Source organism: Annulohypoxylon maeteangense (genome assembly GCF_022496945.1).
Source record: "Annulohypoxylon maeteangense strain CBS 123835 unplaced genomic scaffold GGS22scaffold_3, whole genome shotgun sequence".
In the NCBI taxonomy this organism is placed as follows: Eukaryota; Fungi; Ascomycota; class Sordariomycetes; order Xylariales; family Hypoxylaceae; genus Annulohypoxylon; species Annulohypoxylon maeteangense.
Genome location: NW_025953250.1, coordinates 669,292 through 689,320, shown reverse-complemented (window position 1 = coordinate 689,320; position 20,029 = coordinate 669,292). Strand labels below are relative to the sequence as shown.

General features: G+C 46.0%; 7 protein-coding genes across 7 annotated transcripts; 4 read left to right on the top strand and 3 right to left on the bottom strand.

Annotated features, from left to right (window-relative positions):
- Nucleotides 1-229: 229 nt before the first annotated feature.
- GGS22DRAFT_185271 (uncharacterized protein) lies at nt 230-1,465 on the top strand (the record flags this gene model as incomplete). The annotated part of the gene is made up of 2 exons (XM_047964304.1): nt 230-1,169; nt 1,221-1,465. The coding sequence occupies 2 exons, from the start codon at nt 230-232 to the stop codon at nt 1,463-1,465; spliced, it is 1,185 nt and encodes a 394-aa protein (XP_047821723.1).
- Nucleotides 1,466-3,518: 2,053 nt separating this feature from the next.
- GGS22DRAFT_154503 (FAD/NAD(P)-binding domain-containing protein) lies at nt 3,519-5,908 on the top strand. The gene is made up of 6 exons (XM_047960046.1): nt 3,519-3,745; nt 3,823-3,919; nt 3,978-4,020; nt 4,074-4,511; nt 4,570-5,109; nt 5,171-5,908. Exons 1-6 carry the CDS (start codon nt 3,621-3,623, stop codon nt 5,668-5,670), a joined length of 1,743 nt encoding a protein of 580 aa, XP_047821722.1. The 5' UTR covers nt 3,519-3,620; the 3' UTR covers nt 5,671-5,908.
- Nucleotides 5,909-6,342: 434 nt separating this feature from the next.
- On the bottom strand, nt 6,343-8,102 carry GGS22DRAFT_197831 (uncharacterized protein; the record flags this gene model as incomplete). Its single annotated transcript, XM_047966042.1, has 8 exons — nt 6,343-6,457; nt 6,511-6,653; nt 6,724-6,826; nt 6,883-6,983; nt 7,061-7,179; nt 7,235-7,305; nt 7,362-7,994; nt 8,065-8,102. The coding sequence occupies 8 exons, from the start codon at nt 8,100-8,102 to the stop codon at nt 6,343-6,345; spliced, it is 1,323 nt and encodes a 440-aa protein (XP_047821721.1).
- A 1,364-nt stretch (nt 8,103-9,466) lies between these two features.
- GGS22DRAFT_154502 (fungal-specific transcription factor domain-containing protein) lies at nt 9,467-10,990 on the bottom strand. The gene is made up of 2 exons (XM_047960045.1): nt 10,020-10,990; nt 9,467-9,959 (listed from the first exon to the last, which is right to left on the bottom strand). The coding sequence occupies exons 1-2, from the start codon at nt 10,937-10,939 to the stop codon at nt 9,593-9,595; spliced, it is 1,287 nt and encodes a 428-aa protein (XP_047821720.1). The 5' UTR covers nt 10,940-10,990; the 3' UTR covers nt 9,467-9,592.
- Nucleotides 10,991-11,946: 956 nt separating this feature from the next.
- Nucleotides 11,947-14,008, top strand: GGS22DRAFT_197828 (MFS general substrate transporter; the record flags this gene model as incomplete). Its single annotated transcript, XM_047966041.1, has 3 exons — nt 11,947-11,966; nt 12,361-13,090; nt 13,211-14,008. The coding sequence occupies 3 exons, from the start codon at nt 11,947-11,949 to the stop codon at nt 14,006-14,008; spliced, it is 1,548 nt and encodes a 515-aa protein (XP_047821719.1).
- A 752-nt stretch (nt 14,009-14,760) lies between these two features.
- Nucleotides 14,761-17,562, bottom strand: GGS22DRAFT_197825 (subtilisin-like protein; the record flags this gene model as incomplete). The annotated part of the gene is made up of 3 exons (XM_047966040.1): nt 14,761-16,935; nt 16,996-17,456; nt 17,516-17,562. 3 exons carry the CDS (start codon nt 17,560-17,562, stop codon nt 14,807-14,809), a joined length of 2,637 nt encoding a protein of 878 aa, XP_047821718.1. The 3' UTR covers nt 14,761-14,806.
- Nucleotides 17,563-18,451: 889 nt separating this feature from the next.
- On the top strand, nt 18,452-19,650 carry GGS22DRAFT_197819 (uncharacterized protein). Its single transcript, XM_047966039.1, has one exon. It carries the CDS (start codon nt 18,485-18,487, stop codon nt 19,589-19,591), a length of 1,107 nt encoding a protein of 368 aa, XP_047821717.1. The 5' UTR covers nt 18,452-18,484; the 3' UTR covers nt 19,592-19,650.
- Nucleotides 19,651-20,029: the final 379 nt, after the last annotated feature.

The following is a 20,029-nucleotide window of genomic DNA, read 5'->3' as shown; positions in this document are numbered from 1 at the left end:
ACTTGAACGCCTTGGTTCTTCTAAGAGAGCGTATGAGAGTGATGATTCTTTTTTTCACTCACAGCGTTAACGTTCAGAAACAAGAGACAACCAACGACTGTTTTGGAAAGGAACAATTGTATTTGTTTCTTAATTCTTGAGAGTCCCAAATATTATTTATTAGCCGGATTTCCCTTTTAGTTTTTCTTGTTCATCCCAAGATTGTATTAAGAATACGAGCAGGACAAAGATGGGTTTGCAGGATTACGATCAATGGATTAATGACTTTGGGGACTGTTACGCCGGGATTCCTAATTCTCGGGACGCTGACTTCTGGGGCTTCATCCCCGATCAAATACCTGCCCCTATGGCTCCTCTAATGCCTGCTCCCCCTACAACTTATGGCACTTCGCAGCCTGTTTTTGGTATAGAGCCGACTTCGTTCCCCTCTAATGGCGGGCAGAGCTTTAAATTCCCAGAATCATCGCTCCACATGCCTCAGCCTCAAGTATATAACCCCATATTCCCAGAGCAATCCATGTTACCCGCCCATGACGCATATGGTTTTAGTCAGCAGAGAAGGGTTGACAACTCAATGTATTATCCCAATATATTTCCAACTGCCAATCCGTATGCGAACAATTTTAATCCATCGTATGCGCCTTTGCAAAACAGAGATCTAAGTCAATCTTTCAGTCCACAGCAATATGATAATTTCACTCCTACAGGTCCTCAAGATGTCGTACAGTATCAATACCCACTAGTTTCCGACAAACGACCAATCGTCGTTCATCCACAACAGAAGCAGCAGCGGCAACAACAACAACCGCAAGCTCCGAAGAGACAAGGAGGAAATTATGGGGATAACCCACAGCGAGGCCTCGAACCCCCGCCCCGAGCTCAAGAAGCTCAAAGGCCGACGCAGGCACGACAAGACTCAGGAGAAGATGGGAATGAACAGAAGAATTCAGTGAGACAGAAACAATCCCAGCATCAAGAGTCTTCAAGACACAACAGCCCAGAAATCGGGGAAGCTTCACTTACTCTAAGCAAACCACTTAGTCTACTAGCACAGCATGTCAAGCATGTACCTGTTGAGGACATTTCTGTCTATGCCGACCGTGATATCTGGCAGCGGAGAAAGGAGGCTAACAACGACGGCCAAATAAAGAGCCCATGCAACCAATACGGTTTGTATTGTAAAGCATACAGGCCTTTGATCAATGAGCTAATGAAATTAGGCTTCATTAAATGTGACGAGAGTATCCGCCCATCTGGTTACGGGATGAAGATTTGTAGTATGAGTTGGCATATGGAGTCGTGGACGATTCGAAGCAAGTTCAACAAATTGGCTAAGACCAATAAGAAACGACACGATATGGCATTCTCGAACGGAGCGTTCAAGGTAAAGCCACAGAGAAAGTCGAAAAGACTTATTCTCTCTCGATATCATGCAGCACTCTCTGGTCAAAAAGGCGGCAAATAACTCTGACGGTGAAAGGAATACTTCGAACGAGAAAATGGTAAGGTTGAACTCTTCGTGAATTTACAGCTCAGGGGTTCAGGGGTTCAGGCGTCATCTATCTCATGAAATAATAGTAAGTACTTGCCTTTAGATTGTAAATACTATTTAATTCCAAAGCTATATTATCTTGTTGAAAAGTTTGTTTTCAAGTATCGTCTTTAGACGTTGATGATATTTAGTCTATGTCATTGACAGACGTTTTGGAAATGATAATATTGTATCAAAAGTGATCAGAAGGTTTCAGTTACGTAATCCGCCCCCCTGTGTAGTGCTGACAACAGAATTAGTCATATTACTAATTGGATATTGGATGATGACTCATCATACCGGTAATGTGCGGACTCATCTATTGCGATGGCCTCAACTTTCGTATAAGAAAGATCTATGTCTTACTTGCCAATAGCTTGGTACCTGCTGAAAAATCCTCAGATCCCCTCCTCCTCCCGTATCCAGTAGTCAGCAGAGGCCTTGAGGAATTTCTTCGACTCTGCAGCTTGGGGAGGGGTTCTGAGAGGACTACCCGGAAACGATGGAGGGTCTCAATTCCGCCTGCGTATCGCTACGGGGTTTATACCTAAGCGATGGGAACGATTCATTATCTTAGGTACCGTCGCGATTCCTCAATCTCCAATAGACTTCCGCCTACCGCTCCGAAGGCAATCTTCAGAGCCGCATAACGATAACCGGTCTTCCTATGCCATATACAGGCGCCCCCGTTCCCGAGTCATGACGTACCGCCGTGTATGGCGCGTTCGGTGTCTTCCTATCCCAAGGCTGCGAAGACTTTTGTGCTCGGTGGCTGCGTTCATTCATAGATTATTCAACTGCCTGGGCTTGGGTGGATAATGATCTCTTGCATAGAGGACGGCAAACAGCGGCGATGGAAAATGAGATTGATTAAGCGATTAAGTGTGGATTTCGCTGATGGAATGGTTACGCTGGTGTCACCACGGATTGAGAAGAAGCCTCGGCTAAGAGCCCGCTTGCGAAGGAGTCCTGGTCCCCAATAGTGGCGAAGGCGACGCCTTCAGTTATGGCTTGGGAGTAGGAGCATTTGGACGTTCAGTGGGCGTTGTATTTTGCTGCTCTCGTGGAGGATGATGATGACGACGACGAACGCGAGGATCCGGTAGATCCGGAAGATGTAGAGTTCCAGCACCTTCGAGAAGGATTTCATAATCCACAGTTGCCGGCTCGTTAAACGGCTGGGATGATACTTAACCTAAGGATCGGCCGCAGGCGGGTGCGACGGGTGCTTACCGATCCGCCGCGCTAACGGAATGTGCGGGACCAGGTCGATCTGTTGACACTGGCCCTGACGATAATGAGTGTTAATCTATGACTGTCGTTCTCGGATTAAAATATAAAATTACTGAAATAATAAGTACCTAGGTACCTGAGATGTTGGAAAATGAGGGGGTGGAGGGTAGGGAGTTATGTGATTTATGGTGGGGTTATTTACGGTCGCTTGTGGACGCTACCAGATCTGACTAGCCTATCCTTGCCAGTAGTTTTAACTTTAAGTTTGCTTGCCTAATCGGGTAGACTTGGAGACGATGATTGGCTAATGGTCGAGACATACTTTCTCCTAGTGTAACTACAAACAAAAATAGGCGAGGAAAGTCCCCGTAGAGATCCAAGGATGTAAATTATGGCTGGAATAGCGGCAGAAAATGCTATATTTATTATGTTGTTGCCTAGGTAGTCGCTTGTTACTGGGTTGGTACTGGTTAGGTAGGTACCTAGGTAGTACCTTGCAGATATGTAAGATACCGTCTATATGTATAGTGTACGTAATAAACAGACAATAATTGAGGTCTACGACCTCAGGGTAACCAATCAGATTATTGGTGAGGTTATTCTAGTGGTGGAAATGCTGTATTTAATTGCGGTGGTGGAGGGTTGGTAGATACGCCACTTCGTCACCGACCGCCCAAAAACTGCATATTACAATTCTTTGCTGTCCACTTCCTTTTCGCCATTTTCTAATCCTTAACGAATTTATTTCCGCCCATAATTGTCGGTTAACTTTCTAACGACTTCTCTTTTAACCTTCCTTAACAACAATTAATAGTCTTTTACCTTTAATTGACGTGATAATCGATAATCACTCATCATGTCTGTCCCAGACAGTTGCACCGTCCTCGTAATTGGAGGCGGTCCTGCAGGATCATATGCCGCTGCAGCCCTCGCGCGTGAGGGCATCGATGTTGTCATGCTGGAAGCTGACAGGCACCCCCGGTAAGCACCCATCAAATATTTCTTCACTATTGTCGCATTCAAAAGGCGCGAACTAATATTCCATCCCTAATTAATAGTTACCATGTAGGGGAGAGCATGCTTCCGTCTGCTCGTCACTACCTCAAATTCATCGATGGCTTTGACAAGTGGCAAGCTAAGGGATTCCAGATCAAGGTAAATACTATACAACGAGCGGATTCTATATGACTTGTAATGCTAATTGAATTTCTAGAATGGCGGTGCCTTTAGACTGGATCCCTCCCTTCCAGACAGTTGTAAGTTAGCCTATGCGTCTTCAGTTATTGATCACTGCTAATGAAGTAACTAGACACGGACTTCATTGCGTCCGGAGGTCCTGCGGGTTATGCATGGAACGTAATCCGTTCCGAATCTGACGAGCTACTGTTCAAGCACGCAGGTAGCTGCGGTGCGAAAACATTCGACAAGACTAAGGTCGATACTATTCACTTTGAGTCTCCAACTCCTATCGACAAATCGGACCCCACGTCCAATACAGATGCCTCGGGTCTAGGACGACCCGTGTCAGCAACATGGTGTCATAAGGACGGCCGTACTGGAACAATTTCCTTCCGCTATCTAGTCGACGCTAGTGGACGACAGGGAATCCTGAGTACTAAGTACCTTAAGAACCGTAAGTTCAATCAGGGGCTTAAAAATGTAGCCAGCTGGGGATATTGGACGGGCGGCGGCGTGTATGGTGTTGGAACGTACAAGGAGGGGTCACCCTTCTTCGAGTCTTTGACTGGTATGTTACTCAGTGAATCTAAAATGTATATCTGGATATTAATTGTAACTTTATACAGACTCTAGCGGATGGTGTTGGTTCATCCCTTTGAACAACGGTACCCATTCGGTGGGTATCGTCCAGAACCAACAAATGGCCACCGACAAGAAGCGATCGACCAAGAATCCTTCAACCAAGGATTTCTACCTTAGTTCTCTCGACCTTGTGCCGGGTACCAAAGAACTTCTATGCGAAGGAGAATTAATCTCAGAAGTCCGTTCAGCTTCCGACTGGTCTTATAGCGCTTCGACATACGCGCTTCCTTACGCCCGTATTGTTGGCGACGCTGGAAGTTTCATCGACCCCTTCTTCTCATCAGGTGTTCACTTAGCCTTCCTCGGAGGGCTTTCGGCAGCTGTAACTATTGCTGCCTCTATTCGAGGTGACTGTGACGAAGACACCGCGGCGTCGTGGCACACCAAGCGAATCTCGGAGAGTTACACTCGATTCATGCTTGCGGTTCTGAGTGCAACCAAGCAAATCCGCCACCACAATGAACCAGTCATTCATGACTTCGACGAGGAGAGCTTTGATCGAGCATTCGATCTTTTCCGACCAAGTACGTATAGCCTAAAGGGAAAGCATCTAATATAACTTTCACTAACAGTGTGATCTTCTAGTTATTCAAGGAACGGTCGATATCGACGCAACGACCAATGCGAAGCTCACGCAATCAGAGATCTCCAAGACTGTGGAATTCTGCTTCCGCTCATTCGCCGATGTCCCACAGGAGAAAAAGGACGCCCTGATGGAGAAGCTAAAGGGTTACGGACTGGATGGTAGCGTCGACGATGATAAGGCTGCCAAGACTATCGAAGACATTAAAGAGGCCCTCACGCCAGAGGAGTCGCAGATCCTAGACATTCTCCGAGGACGACGGATGGTGCGAGCAGAGGATTCTATCAACCTTGTGAACTTCACTCAGGATGTGATCAACGGACTGAGACCTAACATGATTCACGGAAATCTCGGTCTGATTAAGGCAACACCCGTTGCACACAGCTCGGCACAGCTGTTCTCGCCTTCATACTTGAGAGGCGGTCGACCGGACATCAGAACCCAGCGAGGGGACACGGTTTCCAAGGCTAGAGTCGACGGAGCAAGTAACGGAAATGCGTAAGAGGTCTCCTTGGTGGCGTTTTAGGAACTCGAGACTTCGAGTAGGCGGGGTTCAGTTTCTTGTTGTTTCCTTGCCGGATTGATCAGAGGATTGTGGTTTTCATGATATTCGATGTTGCCAGTTTGCGCGGCATCTTTCTATGGAGTATGATGACTTTCGTCGGTCAATATCGCTAGTCTTCTCTAGACTACGCTTTTAGATACTCTCTCTTTTTAATTGACTTCTATTCGTCTGTAAATTCCAGTCCTTCGTTTTGGACTTATGTTATAAGAATTCGGCCGTTGAAGATCTGCCATAGCAACAGAAATTTATCTGGAACATGATATAACTCTACCTAGTAGTTTCATGATTTATGTAGCACGAAGTTTACCTGGTTCGGTTTATTTCATGTTAACTCAATTATTGTGTGAAAGCATTTCTATCTAGGAACCCTAACGTAAGCCCATCTCGGGAAAATTCCCAGAAACATAAATCAAAGCAGTCGGGGTTCCGTATCTATGTGAATACCGTAATAGCGTTCATCCCAACTCGACCAAATAATCATCCTCAGTCATCTGTCTATCGACCGAAGTGAGGAAAATCCCACATCAACATAGCGTCCTTGTATGTATTTTCTCTCCATGGATTATAAGGTCTTTTACATCGATGGATGCAAATATGCTCTGATGTATATTACGCGGGATACATATAGATAGGACGTTGGTTCGGGGGTGGAAAGATCGCCGGATGGCCTAGCTGATTTTGGACAATCCCAGAGAGCGCTGCACATCTGGAAACTCCAAGCCAACTAATAAAAGTTAGTAAAGAAAGTTTGAACTTCAGTGCGGCATTGTAACGTACGTAGGAGTGTTCTCGCTGGTCGGAGGATATGTACCAGCCTTGAGGATCACGTTAGTGACGTTAGTACCCATGCCTTTCCATGCATTGGCGACAGCTGCCATGATGGAGTCTTTGGTGAAGAACTCTCCTGCTACTACTAAGCACTATCCAGTACGTTAGCTGTGATATGGTCTTTGGCTTTATTCCCTTTCACCTTCAAATTTAGTAACGAACCTTCAAATGAGTGTTGGTACGGCCGCGGACCTCTTCGACGTGAGAGGTTATAAGAGATTCAAGCTGGGGGATGATTGAGTTGTAAATATCTTGCAACTCGCCCCTAAAGAAGTAAGTAGAGGTTCCAAGGTTTTTGGGAATCGTGTATGGGTATCTCACTGTGTAATGGTTTTGTTGCATGCTCGAGGAGTGGTCTCGATTCGTACAACCCAGGTAGCATCAGGGCCATTGAGCTCAGGTGTTCGCATATTTTTGCTCCACTATGCCGTTTGTTAGCTGGATCAGAGGTAGTAAGATTAAAAATGCGATAAATCAATATGAAGGGGATGATACTTACAGCTGACATCAGCTCATCGTGGCCCTGAGCAGATATGGAAGAGAATCTCTTCTCGCCAACCTTCTTCTTCACAAGGGCTTTGAAGCGATCACGGAGGATCGAAGGTCCGGAGAATTCGACTACGAATTGAGTAAGTATTGAGGTATTTCTGAAGATGGAATGGCATGGTCATACTTTTATCTGCTAGGATGTGCAGGCCCATTCCGGGATTCGGCGAATCTGCCAGCTGGTAGGTAATGATATTTCTAGGAAACATTAGTTATTTAGCCTCCTAACTGTTGGGCGGACTGGGTAAACTTACGTCGTTGCGGCATCAACTGACAAAATGGTGAATAGGTCATTTCTATTCAGGGTACCCAGACGTGAGAGGCCACGGAAAGTTCCTAGGGCAATAGCACACATCTCTGGAATAACCGAGAAAGTTGTTTTCCCAGCCTGTCGGTTCTCAGAAATTTTGCTGGCTGCTAGAATCTCACATAACATGAGGCCAACACGAGTATTCCAACCACCTTGAGTGGTGACGACCACATGAATTGGAATTTTCGCCAATTCGTCAGGGGTGAAGATGACCTCCAGCTGGTCGCAAGAATGCTTGTAGACACAGCCTAAGAAGTCACACACAGCTTGATGAGGCTTCTTGTCGTGTGTGTTACAGACACGTCTTCCGTTGTCGTAAAATGAAAGGTACTCGCGATCTGGAGGGGTGCAATGACGATCAACGAGGAGTAACGGCAAGTGCTCGATTGCTTGGGCGCCTTGGGGGATGTTGTAGCCCCAAGTGGCATTTCCATCGAGGTTGTAAAAGATCCTTGACGGGACCATGGAACGGGTGCGATTGGTTTGTCCGCCGTAGGCAACGGGCCAATGTTTGATTTGGGCCAGCTCATTCTTTATCGTACCATTTTCATCCATAAGCCATGAAACCTTGGTGTCCCTAAATTGTAAAAGAAGAGATGTGGTTAGTGATCAGACGTCGAAATTTCATTTATTGTAAGTGTACTTACATGACACCAAATTGAATGCCAAGTATAATGCGAGCCATTTTGACGATTTCCAAATTTCGTGTGACGTAGAAGCTAAAGAGAAGGTTGGACGATAGTAAGGAAAAGGGGAATGCGAGATACGAGGGTCGGCGATTTGGAATTGTTGAATTCACAAGTTTTTTTTTGGCGGTGCACAGTTCTGAGATGAAATGCGAGAATGTATAGGGAAAGAAATGGGAAGGGAACGAACGTGAACGCGACAACAATGGTGGTGATGATTGTAGACCCACTTCTGGATAAGGTACACTACATAGATACCTAGTACCTAGTAATATAATCACAAGTGAACTAAAAACCCTAAATGTAATGAGTCACAGCGCGTATCGCCCTGAAAGTACGATGCCCTCAGTATCGTGTTATTAGGGCTGAACGATATCAATACACATTGAGTACCTGATACATGTGTATATGGAAGTTTCCATTCTCCCCTCTATGTAGTCTTTTAGTAGTTGCTCGAAGTCAACTACGTACATACTTATCAATTTGATTAATTAATATTATATAGGTATTTTCTTAGTCGTTAGATATCGAGGTAAAGCGTGGCGCTCTAGAGTCTACTCAGATATGCTGCAGTTATGTCTGTGTACGTATCTCATACTTATGTAGGTACAAATGGCAACCGTCGGAAGCTTCATACATACCGTACCCGCAATATGTGGTTCCAAATAACGGTTATTTACCGCGAAAAAACTGTTGTTGAGAGAAGAAAATGATTGTTAACCTTAGATAATCATTTTTTACTTTATATAATCATTATAACATAGTTATCTGGTGCCTGATCTCGCATTATGAAAGGTATGGTTTATTCAGGAAAAGGGAGCCCCGCCCCCAGAAGCGAGCTGACATAATCAGGGAGCTCTTCCCGGAGGGACCTCCACCACCTAATAGCCCTGTCACAAATTTCCACTGAATGGTTGTTAATGGGCAAACGCATTTGGTGTCCAAACTCGTTTTTGAAAACCTCTCTTTGCCACTACGGTACCTACCTACATACCTAAGTACGTTAGTACCGGTAAGCACTGAGTCGTGAGTACCTGTAGCGACTAAACCCACGTTCAAAGAGACAATTGATTGACCTTGACATTTGGGAATTTAGGGGTCACATGTGCGGCATTTTTATCAATACCTGAGATGCTCCTATGATCGACTATTTCTTACAGAAGGGTGTTCACTATCACCTCCACTGAATTATAGATAGAGCTTTTAGCGCCGCCACCACAACGCTAGATCTTGGGCGGGCCGTGCCGTGCCGTAGTACCGGTAATTAGGACCTATTAAGCATAGATACGTAACCTAAAGAGAACAACAGAAGATACTATATGCCTAACTAATACCTAGTACTAAGTACAAGTTAAGTTTATCTACCAAGCTAAGCATATAGAAATACATGTGTCCACCTTTTATTCATTCACCACACAGTGTATCAAAAAGTCCAACCCACGTCTTCGACATCTACCTTCTGTACCTAGGTACCTAAGTAGTAGGGAACTTACCAAGCGCTCGGCTCGGATGGAGCCCAATTCGAGTCAAAGTGTAGTGTTAGGTCTTCGTCGATATGCTGGTCTTGTAAAAGTTCGGAAAAACTAGATTGTAGATCTTCGACTCGAGAATTCACATTTGACCATATTGGTTCATGAGTTCTTTGAGATATGAGATCGGCGTAAGAACGCAATTGCATCACAGAATCTCGGATATGGTGAAGTATCTTACGGTCTGTCTGCGTGACCATATCTTCTAAATAAAGCATGCCCGTCCTCGTCAGCTCCATGTCCGATTCCTCGGTTCCAGAAAGAGTACCGAAAATCCGGTTAGCAGTTAAAGATATCAACCCTGAATTGTACGCGCATAACGTCATCCTATTTATTCTTTTAGTTAACAAATTGTTATTCTGCACGATGATGTGGGAATCTGTGTACCTGATGAAGAAATTGTCTCTGGGAACGACTGTAGTGGATAGCGTCATGTACTCCCGACATTCCTCCACAAGTATCTGCCATCCTTGCGGCATAGGCGCATGTGATGCCTCCTGTCCCGCGGCGACTTTTCCACCGTAGTCTCGAAGATGTCCCATCCATCTAGAGTAGTGAAATGAGTCACAGGTGCTGGCAAAACTGACCAAAGCGCGACATGATAAACGAGTGGAGTAAAGAATACACAAATATCTTGACAACACAGGCATATTCGCCTGTGACAAGATCGAAGCACTGAATTCTTGTGGTATCTGTGAACTCCATGTGTTGAGTATCGCGAAGACTTGTGCAATGTTTTGGGATTTCTCCTCGGAACTGGCTTTTTGTGCAGCGGCTGAATACACACACTCATAGACTTTCCCTTGAATCCTTGCCAGTTCTACGCGAGCGCGGAAGAAATTCATCTTAGTACATCCATCAGGCGCAAATATAAAGCCAGCGAGATCATCTTCAGCCTCGAGCGGAGGCAAATCTAGATCGATCTCACTATCCAGTTGGACTGGAGCTAGTTTAGAATATAAGCTCATGTCCCTGTCGAGGATATATGCCATCCAAAAGACTCGATTTTGCTGTATGGACTCGGTCTGTCCTAGATTCTCAGAACTCTTTCTACTATGAAAACCGAGCCTATGAGCTAGACGAAGAGCTGTGGCAATCAAAACTAGAGCTGGCCTTAAATCGTCTGCCGTCCAGAATAAGATGACCATTCCAATAAGTATCTGAACATTTATCAGAGTCGTCTCGCGCATTATAACTTGCGTTAAAACCGATTGGGCATTGTTGAGATAGGTCTCGGTGCTGCCTGTCGAGGTTATGTCGCCTGAACGACTAGTATGATGAGCAAGTGCAAGAACCACGTTTATCATCGCCCATAAGACCGGATCCCTTGAGTGTGGGTCTTGGTACCAGCTCCTTACAGCCTGTAATAGCGTTCCCGAGTGAAACAGAGGGAAGATTGAATTGAAAGTACTTATGTAATACTCGACTATGGGCATAATATCATGACATGGGGGTAGCTCCAGATGGGGTACGCTGGATGTGCGATTACTCAATGTAATACACTCTTCTTGGCCGACAATTGGAAGTATCTGATTTGGGGGGTTTTGTTCAGAATTTGAAAGTCTTTCTAGTCTGTGAACCTTTTCCAAGACTAGATTAAGTTGATCTTCAAGGGTTTTGACGCGAGATTGCAATGCATCCTCCTTAAGATGTCGTTGTATGGCAGCTTGCCTCCTTGACGGTGTCTTTCGACTAGCTGCTTGAAAGGTGCAATCGGAGTTGTAAACCATGCAATGAGAGCAACGGGGTGTTTGACCGTCACATTTGATTTTCTTGCGATAACAGAGATCGCATGCCCTGCGGGGGGGTTCCATCTCATCGGAAGCCCAATCCTTGTATTTTCAATTACACACAGTCTTCACGTCGGGTGTAAACAATCATTCGTTGTTGGCGTACCGAGATAACTCGGATATATGACTACACACCTCAATAATACTAACAGAACGTAAGACATGTATAAATAGTGAAGGTGATATAAAGAGGGAGGAGCGAGTATCTTCGTCTACACAGAGAGGGCAAATGTGAGAACAATTAGGAAGGTACAAGGTTCGGAGGTCAAAATAAACGAATGGCTTCCGCGGAGGCTCCGGTGACAAATATGGATCGGGTGAGGAAGTGGGGCGGAACCTCCACTAAGGTAGCGCTAATGCAGAGCCCTAGAGCCCTATCCGAAGACCCGGAACGATTCATTACACAGGTGGAGCGATGACACCTACAGCACCTAAAGCCTCCGCGGAAGCAGCAGGAAGAATGTCCACGGGTATTGGCTATTACCCTGGTTGATACCTGGAAAGTTTAAAATACCACGGGAAATATGAATAAAAGGACGATATAGTAAGTATTCTTGAATACTTAGGTACCTACTTAATAATGCAACCGTGGATACCGTTTGACTAATAATTTTTGACATTCACCACGTACCCTACCTAGTACGAAACTGCTATCTGTATTTGAGGAGCACATATCTACTGAACAATGGTAAGTAGCATGGTCTTGTCCTGTAGAGTGTTATGTCCTTTGGTTGCATCTATCATCAGCAAATTTCTTAGGATAATTACCTACGCCGTCTCTAATAACCAACAACTCAACTTCACAGCCACTCATCTATTCTAGTTTAAAGTTTATTGATATACACCCTTACACCTAGAACTTTAACGTACGTAGACAGCATGCTACCCAATCGACCAGATATCGATCATTCTAAAGTAATAACCCAAGGCAACCCAAGCTACCGCGGCCGAGATGCTGAAAAACACGGCCCAGCCAAACAGCCACCACGAGATGGTTCGTTATCCGGAACAGAGCACAAAGACAACACAAGGAAGATACGCGGGTTTCATTGGATTATAATCTGCGTCTCTCTCTACATTACCTGCGCCCTCTATGGTCTCGACACAACCATAGCGGCAGATGTCCAAGGCCCCGTGGTTCAAGACCTAGGCCACGTTGAACAACTTGCGTGGGTTGGAGCCGGCTTCCCATTAGGTTCTGTCTGCGTTATTCTCTTGCTTGGAACCCTATACAGAACTTTCAACATGAAATGGAACTTCGTTGCGACCACGGTGCTCTTCGAGGCTGGCTCAGCACTCTGTGGGGCTGCGCCGACTATGAACGCCTTGATTGTCGGTCGCGTAATCGCCGGCGCCGGGGGTAGCGGTATATACCTCGGTTCATTGCAGTATTTCGCAGTCATGACGGAAGAGAAGGAGCGTGGCTTCTACATGGCTCTTGTTGGCGTGTTTTGGGGTCTTGGTGCTGTCCTGGGACCTGTTATCGGCGGTGCCTTCGCCGTATCTTCAGCAACTTGGCGCTGGGCTTTCTACATCAACTTGGTCATTGGTGCTATCTCAGCACCGGCCCTTCTCTTCTATCTTCCATCCATTCATCCTATACAAGGCGTTAACATAAAAAACCGGCTTGCGACTATCGACTTTGTTGGCTTCATTCTTAGTGCTGGCGTCTGAGTCAGTTTCCTCTTGGCATTTACAATGGCTGGAAGCCAATGGCCTTGGAATGATGGACGTACTGTTGCTACCTTCGTTGCATTTGGTGTAACTTTGGTCGTCTATATCTTGCAGCAATACTTTGCTCTCTTTACTACTCCGGCACAACGCCTATTCCCGGGACATCTGTTACGCAACCGAACTCAAGTGCTGCTATATGTTGTTACAGCAGCTGGTACCACGACACTTTTCGTTGTCGTGTATTACATCCCCATATATTTTCAATTTGTCAACGACGACCAAGCGCTGATGGCAGCCGTACGCCTACTCCCTTTTGTCGTTGTTGGGGTGACGGTGAACCTCGTCTCGGGATCCTTCCTCCACTTCATCAAGGTATATATGGTTCTGTATGTCATAGCCAGTATCTTCTTGATAGCAGGAGGTGGTCCCTTAGTTGTTTACCTCGACCCCAGCTCATCGACGGGAACCATCAACGGCTTGACAGTACTCATTGCTGTCGGTAGCGGTCTATCAATGGTGACCTCCTTTACAATCGCCTCATTGACCTTGAAGCCAGGGGATGCGGGTGCCGGAATCAGTTTGCAAAATGTAGCGCAGATAGGCGGACAAGTCATTTCTCTCGCTATCGCTGGACAGATATACCAATCGACTGCTACCAGAAATCTCTCTGCGGCCCTGGCCAGCCATGGCTACTCGGATCAGGATATTCGGGGAGCCGTAGCAGGTGCGCAAAGTACTTTGTTCCAGGAGTTAGACGGGGAGCTTCGAAACAGAGCAATTGAAGCCATCACCGGGGCAATGCAGATGACCTTTGTTTTGGTACCTGTGGCTGGAGGTGTCATGCTAATCGCCGCCTTATTCATGAAGCGTGAAAAGCTTTTTGGGAAAGTTGTAGTAGCTGTTGGTGCTTAGGGCGCTAATGATAGAGGTTTGGCGGGGAAGCGGGGGCGGGGTAGTGAAGTGGAAGTGGGGTAGTGAGGGGAGCGTATTCTTTTACTTCATGAGCCATCAGGTAAAACACGGGAATCTAGATCTAGATATGATACCTCCTCATTCAGATTGCGGATTTATCCAGCTTCGTAAAATCTTAATTAATCTATAAACAAAAGTTATCCATAAATGGAGCATTGAAATCAAAATTGAAACATACTTAATCCATACGCTGTGCTGTGACGTGATCAAGCAACGAGGATTGAGAATGGGTCTACAAGGGGCAAATTAGGTAGTATGTGCGCTAAAATGGATATTCCGTAGCGGTCGGGGTTTGTATAATACAGGGGACGGTTTTGATCACAATAGCCCTCAAGGCTTCAAAATTTTTGCGTATTTCGGGCTGTTTATAGGCTAAAACCGCGTACCTAATTTAAGATACTGTTGCACCATATGGCTTATTTTTCAGCGACCGAACCCCTAAACATCAGTGAATAACAACTATATCTAGGGAACCCGCTGTAGGCGACTAATCATCCACAGCCGTAGGTATTCGACGAGTTGATTTGAAGTTAGAAGTTCATTTTACGGTCCTAACAAAATAAACAAAAAGAATTCTAACAACGGATATAAATTTATCTGCATCCCAATTGAGAATGTAACGGCGCAGGTAGCCCCCGGGTACTGAAAAAGGTGTGTCTGCAGACTTGTGTTATGTAATCAAGACCAGGATTACCTAATATTCACGATTACATAAGCTTACTCCGTTACCCCTATTACCTAATCATCCTTCGAACTACTCGCTGGTCCGCCAACTGGCCCATCAACAAGTCTAATGACGCCAGATAGCCAAGTCTCATGATCATCCAGGAGTTCCGGATCACCGCCCCATCTGAGGACACTCGCGAGCCAGCGATAATCCCCCAGACTAGGAGAATACTTAGTCCCATTCGGCAAGGTTGCAGTAACCCCCGTCCCTAAGGGCCAGTTATACGTCGACGGTGACAGAAGCTCCGTTGAATTAACAAGGGTTCCGTAAGATGGAAGCCCGTAGATCGTTGTCGGTGGAACCGTGGTTGAGGGTCGATATTCGTGCTTCTCAGCCGGGTCAAAGCCATACAGGTCAGGTATAATGCTGATGTTCGCCGGTACCAAATCTATGCGGTATCCGCGAGTGAACTGGCTACGGCCGATGAGCGAGCGATACGATAACGACGAGTTGACTTCGAATAGACCCCTGTTGATCACCCAACCCTCATCAAACTTGTAAGAAAGCGATGGCTGCACATTATCGGATGTGTTCACGATGTGAAAGTAAGCAGCGTTGAAAAGGGAAAAGGGAGACCCTGAGTATGGTATACTGAACTCTTCGTCTTCGCTAGTCATTTTTATGAAGCCACCGAAGACGGGCTGCCGTTCAGGTTTTACATCCGATGTTGGAGGCCGGATTTTGAATGAAACGATTGTTGAGTCATTCGCCGCGACTTCTACCGTTGGTGCCTCAAACTCCGCGGATCCGTAGATTGGGAGTTGATTCTCTTGTGAAAAAATAGGGTTATTAGGTGGGTTTGGCTCTGAGTAGGAAGCGCCTTGATGTGATAATGTGTATATCTTCGAAACGTTGGAACGATTCTCGATGGTAATATTTACCGTTCCGTATTCAGTCCGAGAGTTGTCGCCCACGAGAAGTTGACCTGGGGAGACGCGGCTTTGGTATGTTATTGCCTTATACACATTCACTAACCCCGCTCCCTGTTGAAACGTCCCAGCGATCATAGTATCATTCCAAACCCAAGGAGTTGGACTCGATGTTGATTGTAAAAGGGATAGAATTTCCCGAACGGACAATTCAGGGAACTGGGACTTGACCAGGGCATAGCACCCACTTATGAACGGGGTTGCCATTGAGGTACCTGAAAGAATGGTATAGTAGCCTTGATCTCCTAATGGCCAGGTAGAAAGTATTTGACCACCGGGTGCTGAGATCTGAGGTTTCAAATCATAGGTTAGGTAACTAGGTCCAAAGCTTGAATAAGAGTCCATCTTGCCACCGACTAACCGCGGAGGGGTTGAGTATGAGGAGTCGTTAAAATATAGCTTGTACTGGCCCGATCCAGTGATATTCATATTCGTAAGGATAGTCGCGCTATCAAATGCATTGATAGCTATGTACTGTACAGAACCGTCGCCAAAGAAACCTGTGGATGCCATTTCATAGTCCACGTTATAGGGGTTCGATGTATTTGTATGAAATCCCATTATGTAACGTAGACTACTAGGTTTCGAGCAACACCCTACTGCGCCAGTATAGCGGCAACTATCGGTTACCGGAAAAGCAATGATAGTCGAGTTCAGCTTTCCTTGATTTTCTAATGATGAGATGACCTCGTCCCATGAGCTAGAGCTAGAGCAACCATTATCGAGTAGGTAGATCTCTAGCCCATCTGGAAATTCAATAGGCCATAAAGATGCATATTGAATTCTAACACCTTGGGAGTCTGTAAGTGTATAAGCTAGAGGGAAATTCTGGCTCGCAACAGAGCCAACCGATATCACAGCTGGGAGCTCAGCAGGCGTCGCGGTGCGATACAGCTGAGGATCATACTTGCTGCTGGATCCAAAATTTCCTTGTGCAACAATAACAGCGATACCTGCATCTACGAGACGTGACGCAACTTTCATCAACGGATCGTCTCGATTTTGCCACGACTCTTGTATACTAAGTGACATGCTTATGGCATCTACGCCATCTGCCTGTGCTCGAAGCATAGCAGCCATAACGCGGTCTGTAGTTTCGCCATTAGTAGAACAGTCAAAGACCCTGTAAATATACAGTGTTGCTTCTGGGGCAACACCAGATATGTTGAGCGTCCTGTTTCCATCTGAAAGTGGATTCATGCCAACGATTCCTAACGCGTGCATCAGCTCAACTAATCTAGAATAAAAGCCCGGCTTGTGAGATATCGTACCTGCAACATGCGTTCCATGACCACCGCTATAGCATGCGGTGAGGAAGTTATCACTTTCGACTGCGGTTCCATTGTCGGCCAACCAAGACCAACCTCCAGCAATTTTGAAACCAGGACCAACACCGCCACCCAACGCCGGATGACGGTAATCAACACCGGTATCAATAATACCTACTTTCACACCCTTACCCTTGATTCCGAGCCCATGGAGTTTATCAACGCCAGCCATTTCAAGGGTTGAGGCGAGATTCCCATCGGGCTTTGGTGATACCATAGGCATTGCGGGGGGATCTTCATAGGATCGAACAGGGTTTCCCACAGTTGACCAGTTTTCTTGAATGCCCGGATTCGACAGGAACATCTCATAAACAGGACTCACTGATAAGACCCCAGGAATTTCGCCAAGGCTGGCTGAGATAGCTTCTGGATCGTCATCTCCGGAAACTCGAATCGATAAGCCGCTGTAGATACCCGGTGAGCGATATTCGTGTGCGATTGTGTAGTCAAAGGGCAGTGTGACTGCATATTTATGGAACTCTGCATGCCAATCGAACTTCCTCTGGTCATTGCTATCTCCTGTCGCGCTATCGGCCAACTCAATTATATAGGCCCCCTCAACGAGTCTTGGTTCTCTAGTAGCAAACACGAGAGTGTATAGAACATTGAGAATGAGGATTCGGAGCATATCTAAGGCTGAAATGACATTTGATGGTTTATTCAAGTTCGACAATAGAGGAATCCGGCGGGCGCGATATGAAAAGGACCTTATATTTGCCGCAGCACTTTAGCCTATTCATTCTTGCTGTCGCCGTAGGCGAACATAAAAACTTCCCGCTATTTACTGGGGATCCCAATATAAATTGATTTACGTCATTTGGATGACAGACTCGTTAGATTCGATGAATACCCAATAGGTACCAAAGCTACCTAGGTACTCAGCCTACATATTTGTTCTAGATAGGTAGCTGCCCAATCTTCAGCGAAAGCCATGTAAGAACAGGTGACCTGTTATGCCCGGAGAAGGCCCTCGATAGGTAGGTTTGGAGCTGTTTACATTTACCTGCCTAGTATTCATGATATCGACAGCGATCGATAGTATAGTTGAGAGTATAACATGGCTACCTATTTAGGTATCATAGGTTAAACATTAGGAAGACACATATCTTTGTCCTGCGTGTCTTGAAACAAAGAACAGAAAAAAGTTCCAAAACATATAGGTCAAGTTGTCTGAATCCACGAAACAATTGTGTTGTCTGTTACAGGTGAGAAACCAGTTGTTACCAATCTGTATTAAGTGAATGGATTCTGAATTTATGGCACTGGGCTATATAAGGACATTACTCTGCCATCTAGATTTTGATTTCGATTCATCATTAACACAAGTGATTTCAATCCAACAGAAACTCACAACAGTTATATAAATTTAAATCTGATTTTATCGAAACTTTCTCAACGATTTCAATCGAAAAAACAAGAACACTAATCGAAGATGTGGGACTTCAAAGATCTTGACGATTCCATCAGTGTCATTTCGGAGTCAACTGTATATCCGAACGACTCTTCACAATGCTCTGAGCCTGATCTCGAGCAGCATGGTTTTATGGGTTACCGCACCGACCGACAAACGGCAGGCGCGATTTCCGCGCAAACCATTGTTTTTAACATCGGCCGTATTGGGTCGATTACTTACAATAACTACGAATGCAAACCTAAGGGCGAGAGTTATTGTAAAGAACGTGGTTCCGGACAATGTGGCACATGCACTTGCACACGATGCAAATGTGTACCGTGCCCATGTAAGTCACGGGGCCCAGATATTTACACACCAGGTCAGTGTGTAATACCATCGACTGGTACATGTATTGGTACATGTGGCCGTTACCCGGTTCAGCCTCAGCCAGCACCGGTTGAGGTCCCAGGCAACCGGAAGAGGAAAGGGTCCCCTATTAACGAGGCGGCACCTGATAGAGAGGGGAAAATGCCGACCACCCCAAAGAAGATCAAGACTGCCCAACCTAAGGAGCAGCGATCTCCTTTTCTCCCGCCTCGGTCGAATCTGATGTTCGGCGCGAAGAAAGCCGCAGACGGGCAGACGGCCGTACCGCCAAATGTCCCGGTGCCCCAGGCTGGGGATGGGAAGGCAGGATTGGGAAAAGGTCTGGGCTTTGGTACGGGAAATTTTGTACAGCCAAAGATTCTGGTGCCTCAGGCTGGGACTATGAAGGCGGGATTGGGAAAAGGTTTGGGCACTGGTATGGGCAAGTTTGTACAGCCTAAGATTCCGGTGCCTCAGGCTGGGAATGGGACAGTCTTGGGTCGGAGCAAATCAGACCCTGGCAACATCTTTCGCCCGGGGCCGCCGGCCAAGATGCCACCAGCTAAAGGAACGCTCCCTGCCCCGAAGATGCCAGCTGTTGGCAAATTTGGCAAAGGACCAGCCGCGAAAAAGATCACGGCCGCTAAGAAGGCTCCAAAGACGGCGAGCACGTCGGAGTCCAGCCCGTCGGAGGCAAGCGGGTCGGTGTGGAGCGCGTCGGGGTCGAGCTCGTCGGAGACGAGCTCGGACGATGCCTGGATAAATGCTCCAGTATGGTGATAGGTAGGTGGGACCTTTTTCTTATGTCCGTTAGGTACCTGGGGAGTTAAGTCTTGAGGACATGTTTTTTGTTTACATGAAAAGTATTGTATTGGAGATAAAACAATTGTTTTACAAATAAATAGGTAGGCTTATATGCAAGGAAGTGATCCAATAAGGCAGCGCGTCGATAGATATATGTATTGAATTGCATTGAACCTTAACTTTTCGAGACAGCAGATGCCTTTTTTTAAGATAGGGGAAACTAAAAGGCCTGAAAGATTAGTCGTTTTAACGTCAAAAGATCCCGGGAAATTTTAGTGTCTAGGTACGGATTTATAGGTACCTAGGTACCTGCTGGGCAGGCTTTGAACGCCATAGTGGTCTTAGTGGTCTTAGTGGGTTTGTCTAACGCTAGACTGCCCACCCTGCCACTATGCTTCCAATTGACATGGACAT

Coding starts and splice junctions, on each gene's coding strand:
- GGS22DRAFT_154502 (XM_047960045.1), bottom strand. CDS start 10,939: ATGATAAACGTGGTTCTTGCACTTGCTCATCATACTAGTCGTTCAGGC. Junction 9,960..10,019: donor AGAGACAATTTCTTCATCAG/GTACACAGATTC, acceptor AAGAATAAATAG/GATGACGTTATGCGCGTACA.
- GGS22DRAFT_154503 (XM_047960046.1), top strand. CDS start 3,621: ATGTCTGTCCCAGACAGTTGCACCGTCCTCGTAATTGGAGGCGGTCCT. Junction 3,746..3,822: donor GAAGCTGACAGGCACCCCCG/GTAAGCACCCAT, acceptor CCTAATTAATAG/TTACCATGTAGGGGAGAGCA. Junction 4,021..4,073: donor TCCCTCCCTTCCAGACAGTT/GTAAGTTAGCCT, acceptor TGAAGTAACTAG/ACACGGACTTCATTGCGTCC.
- GGS22DRAFT_197819 (XM_047966039.1), top strand. CDS start 18,485: ATGTGGGACTTCAAAGATCTTGACGATTCCATCAGTGTCATTTCGGAG.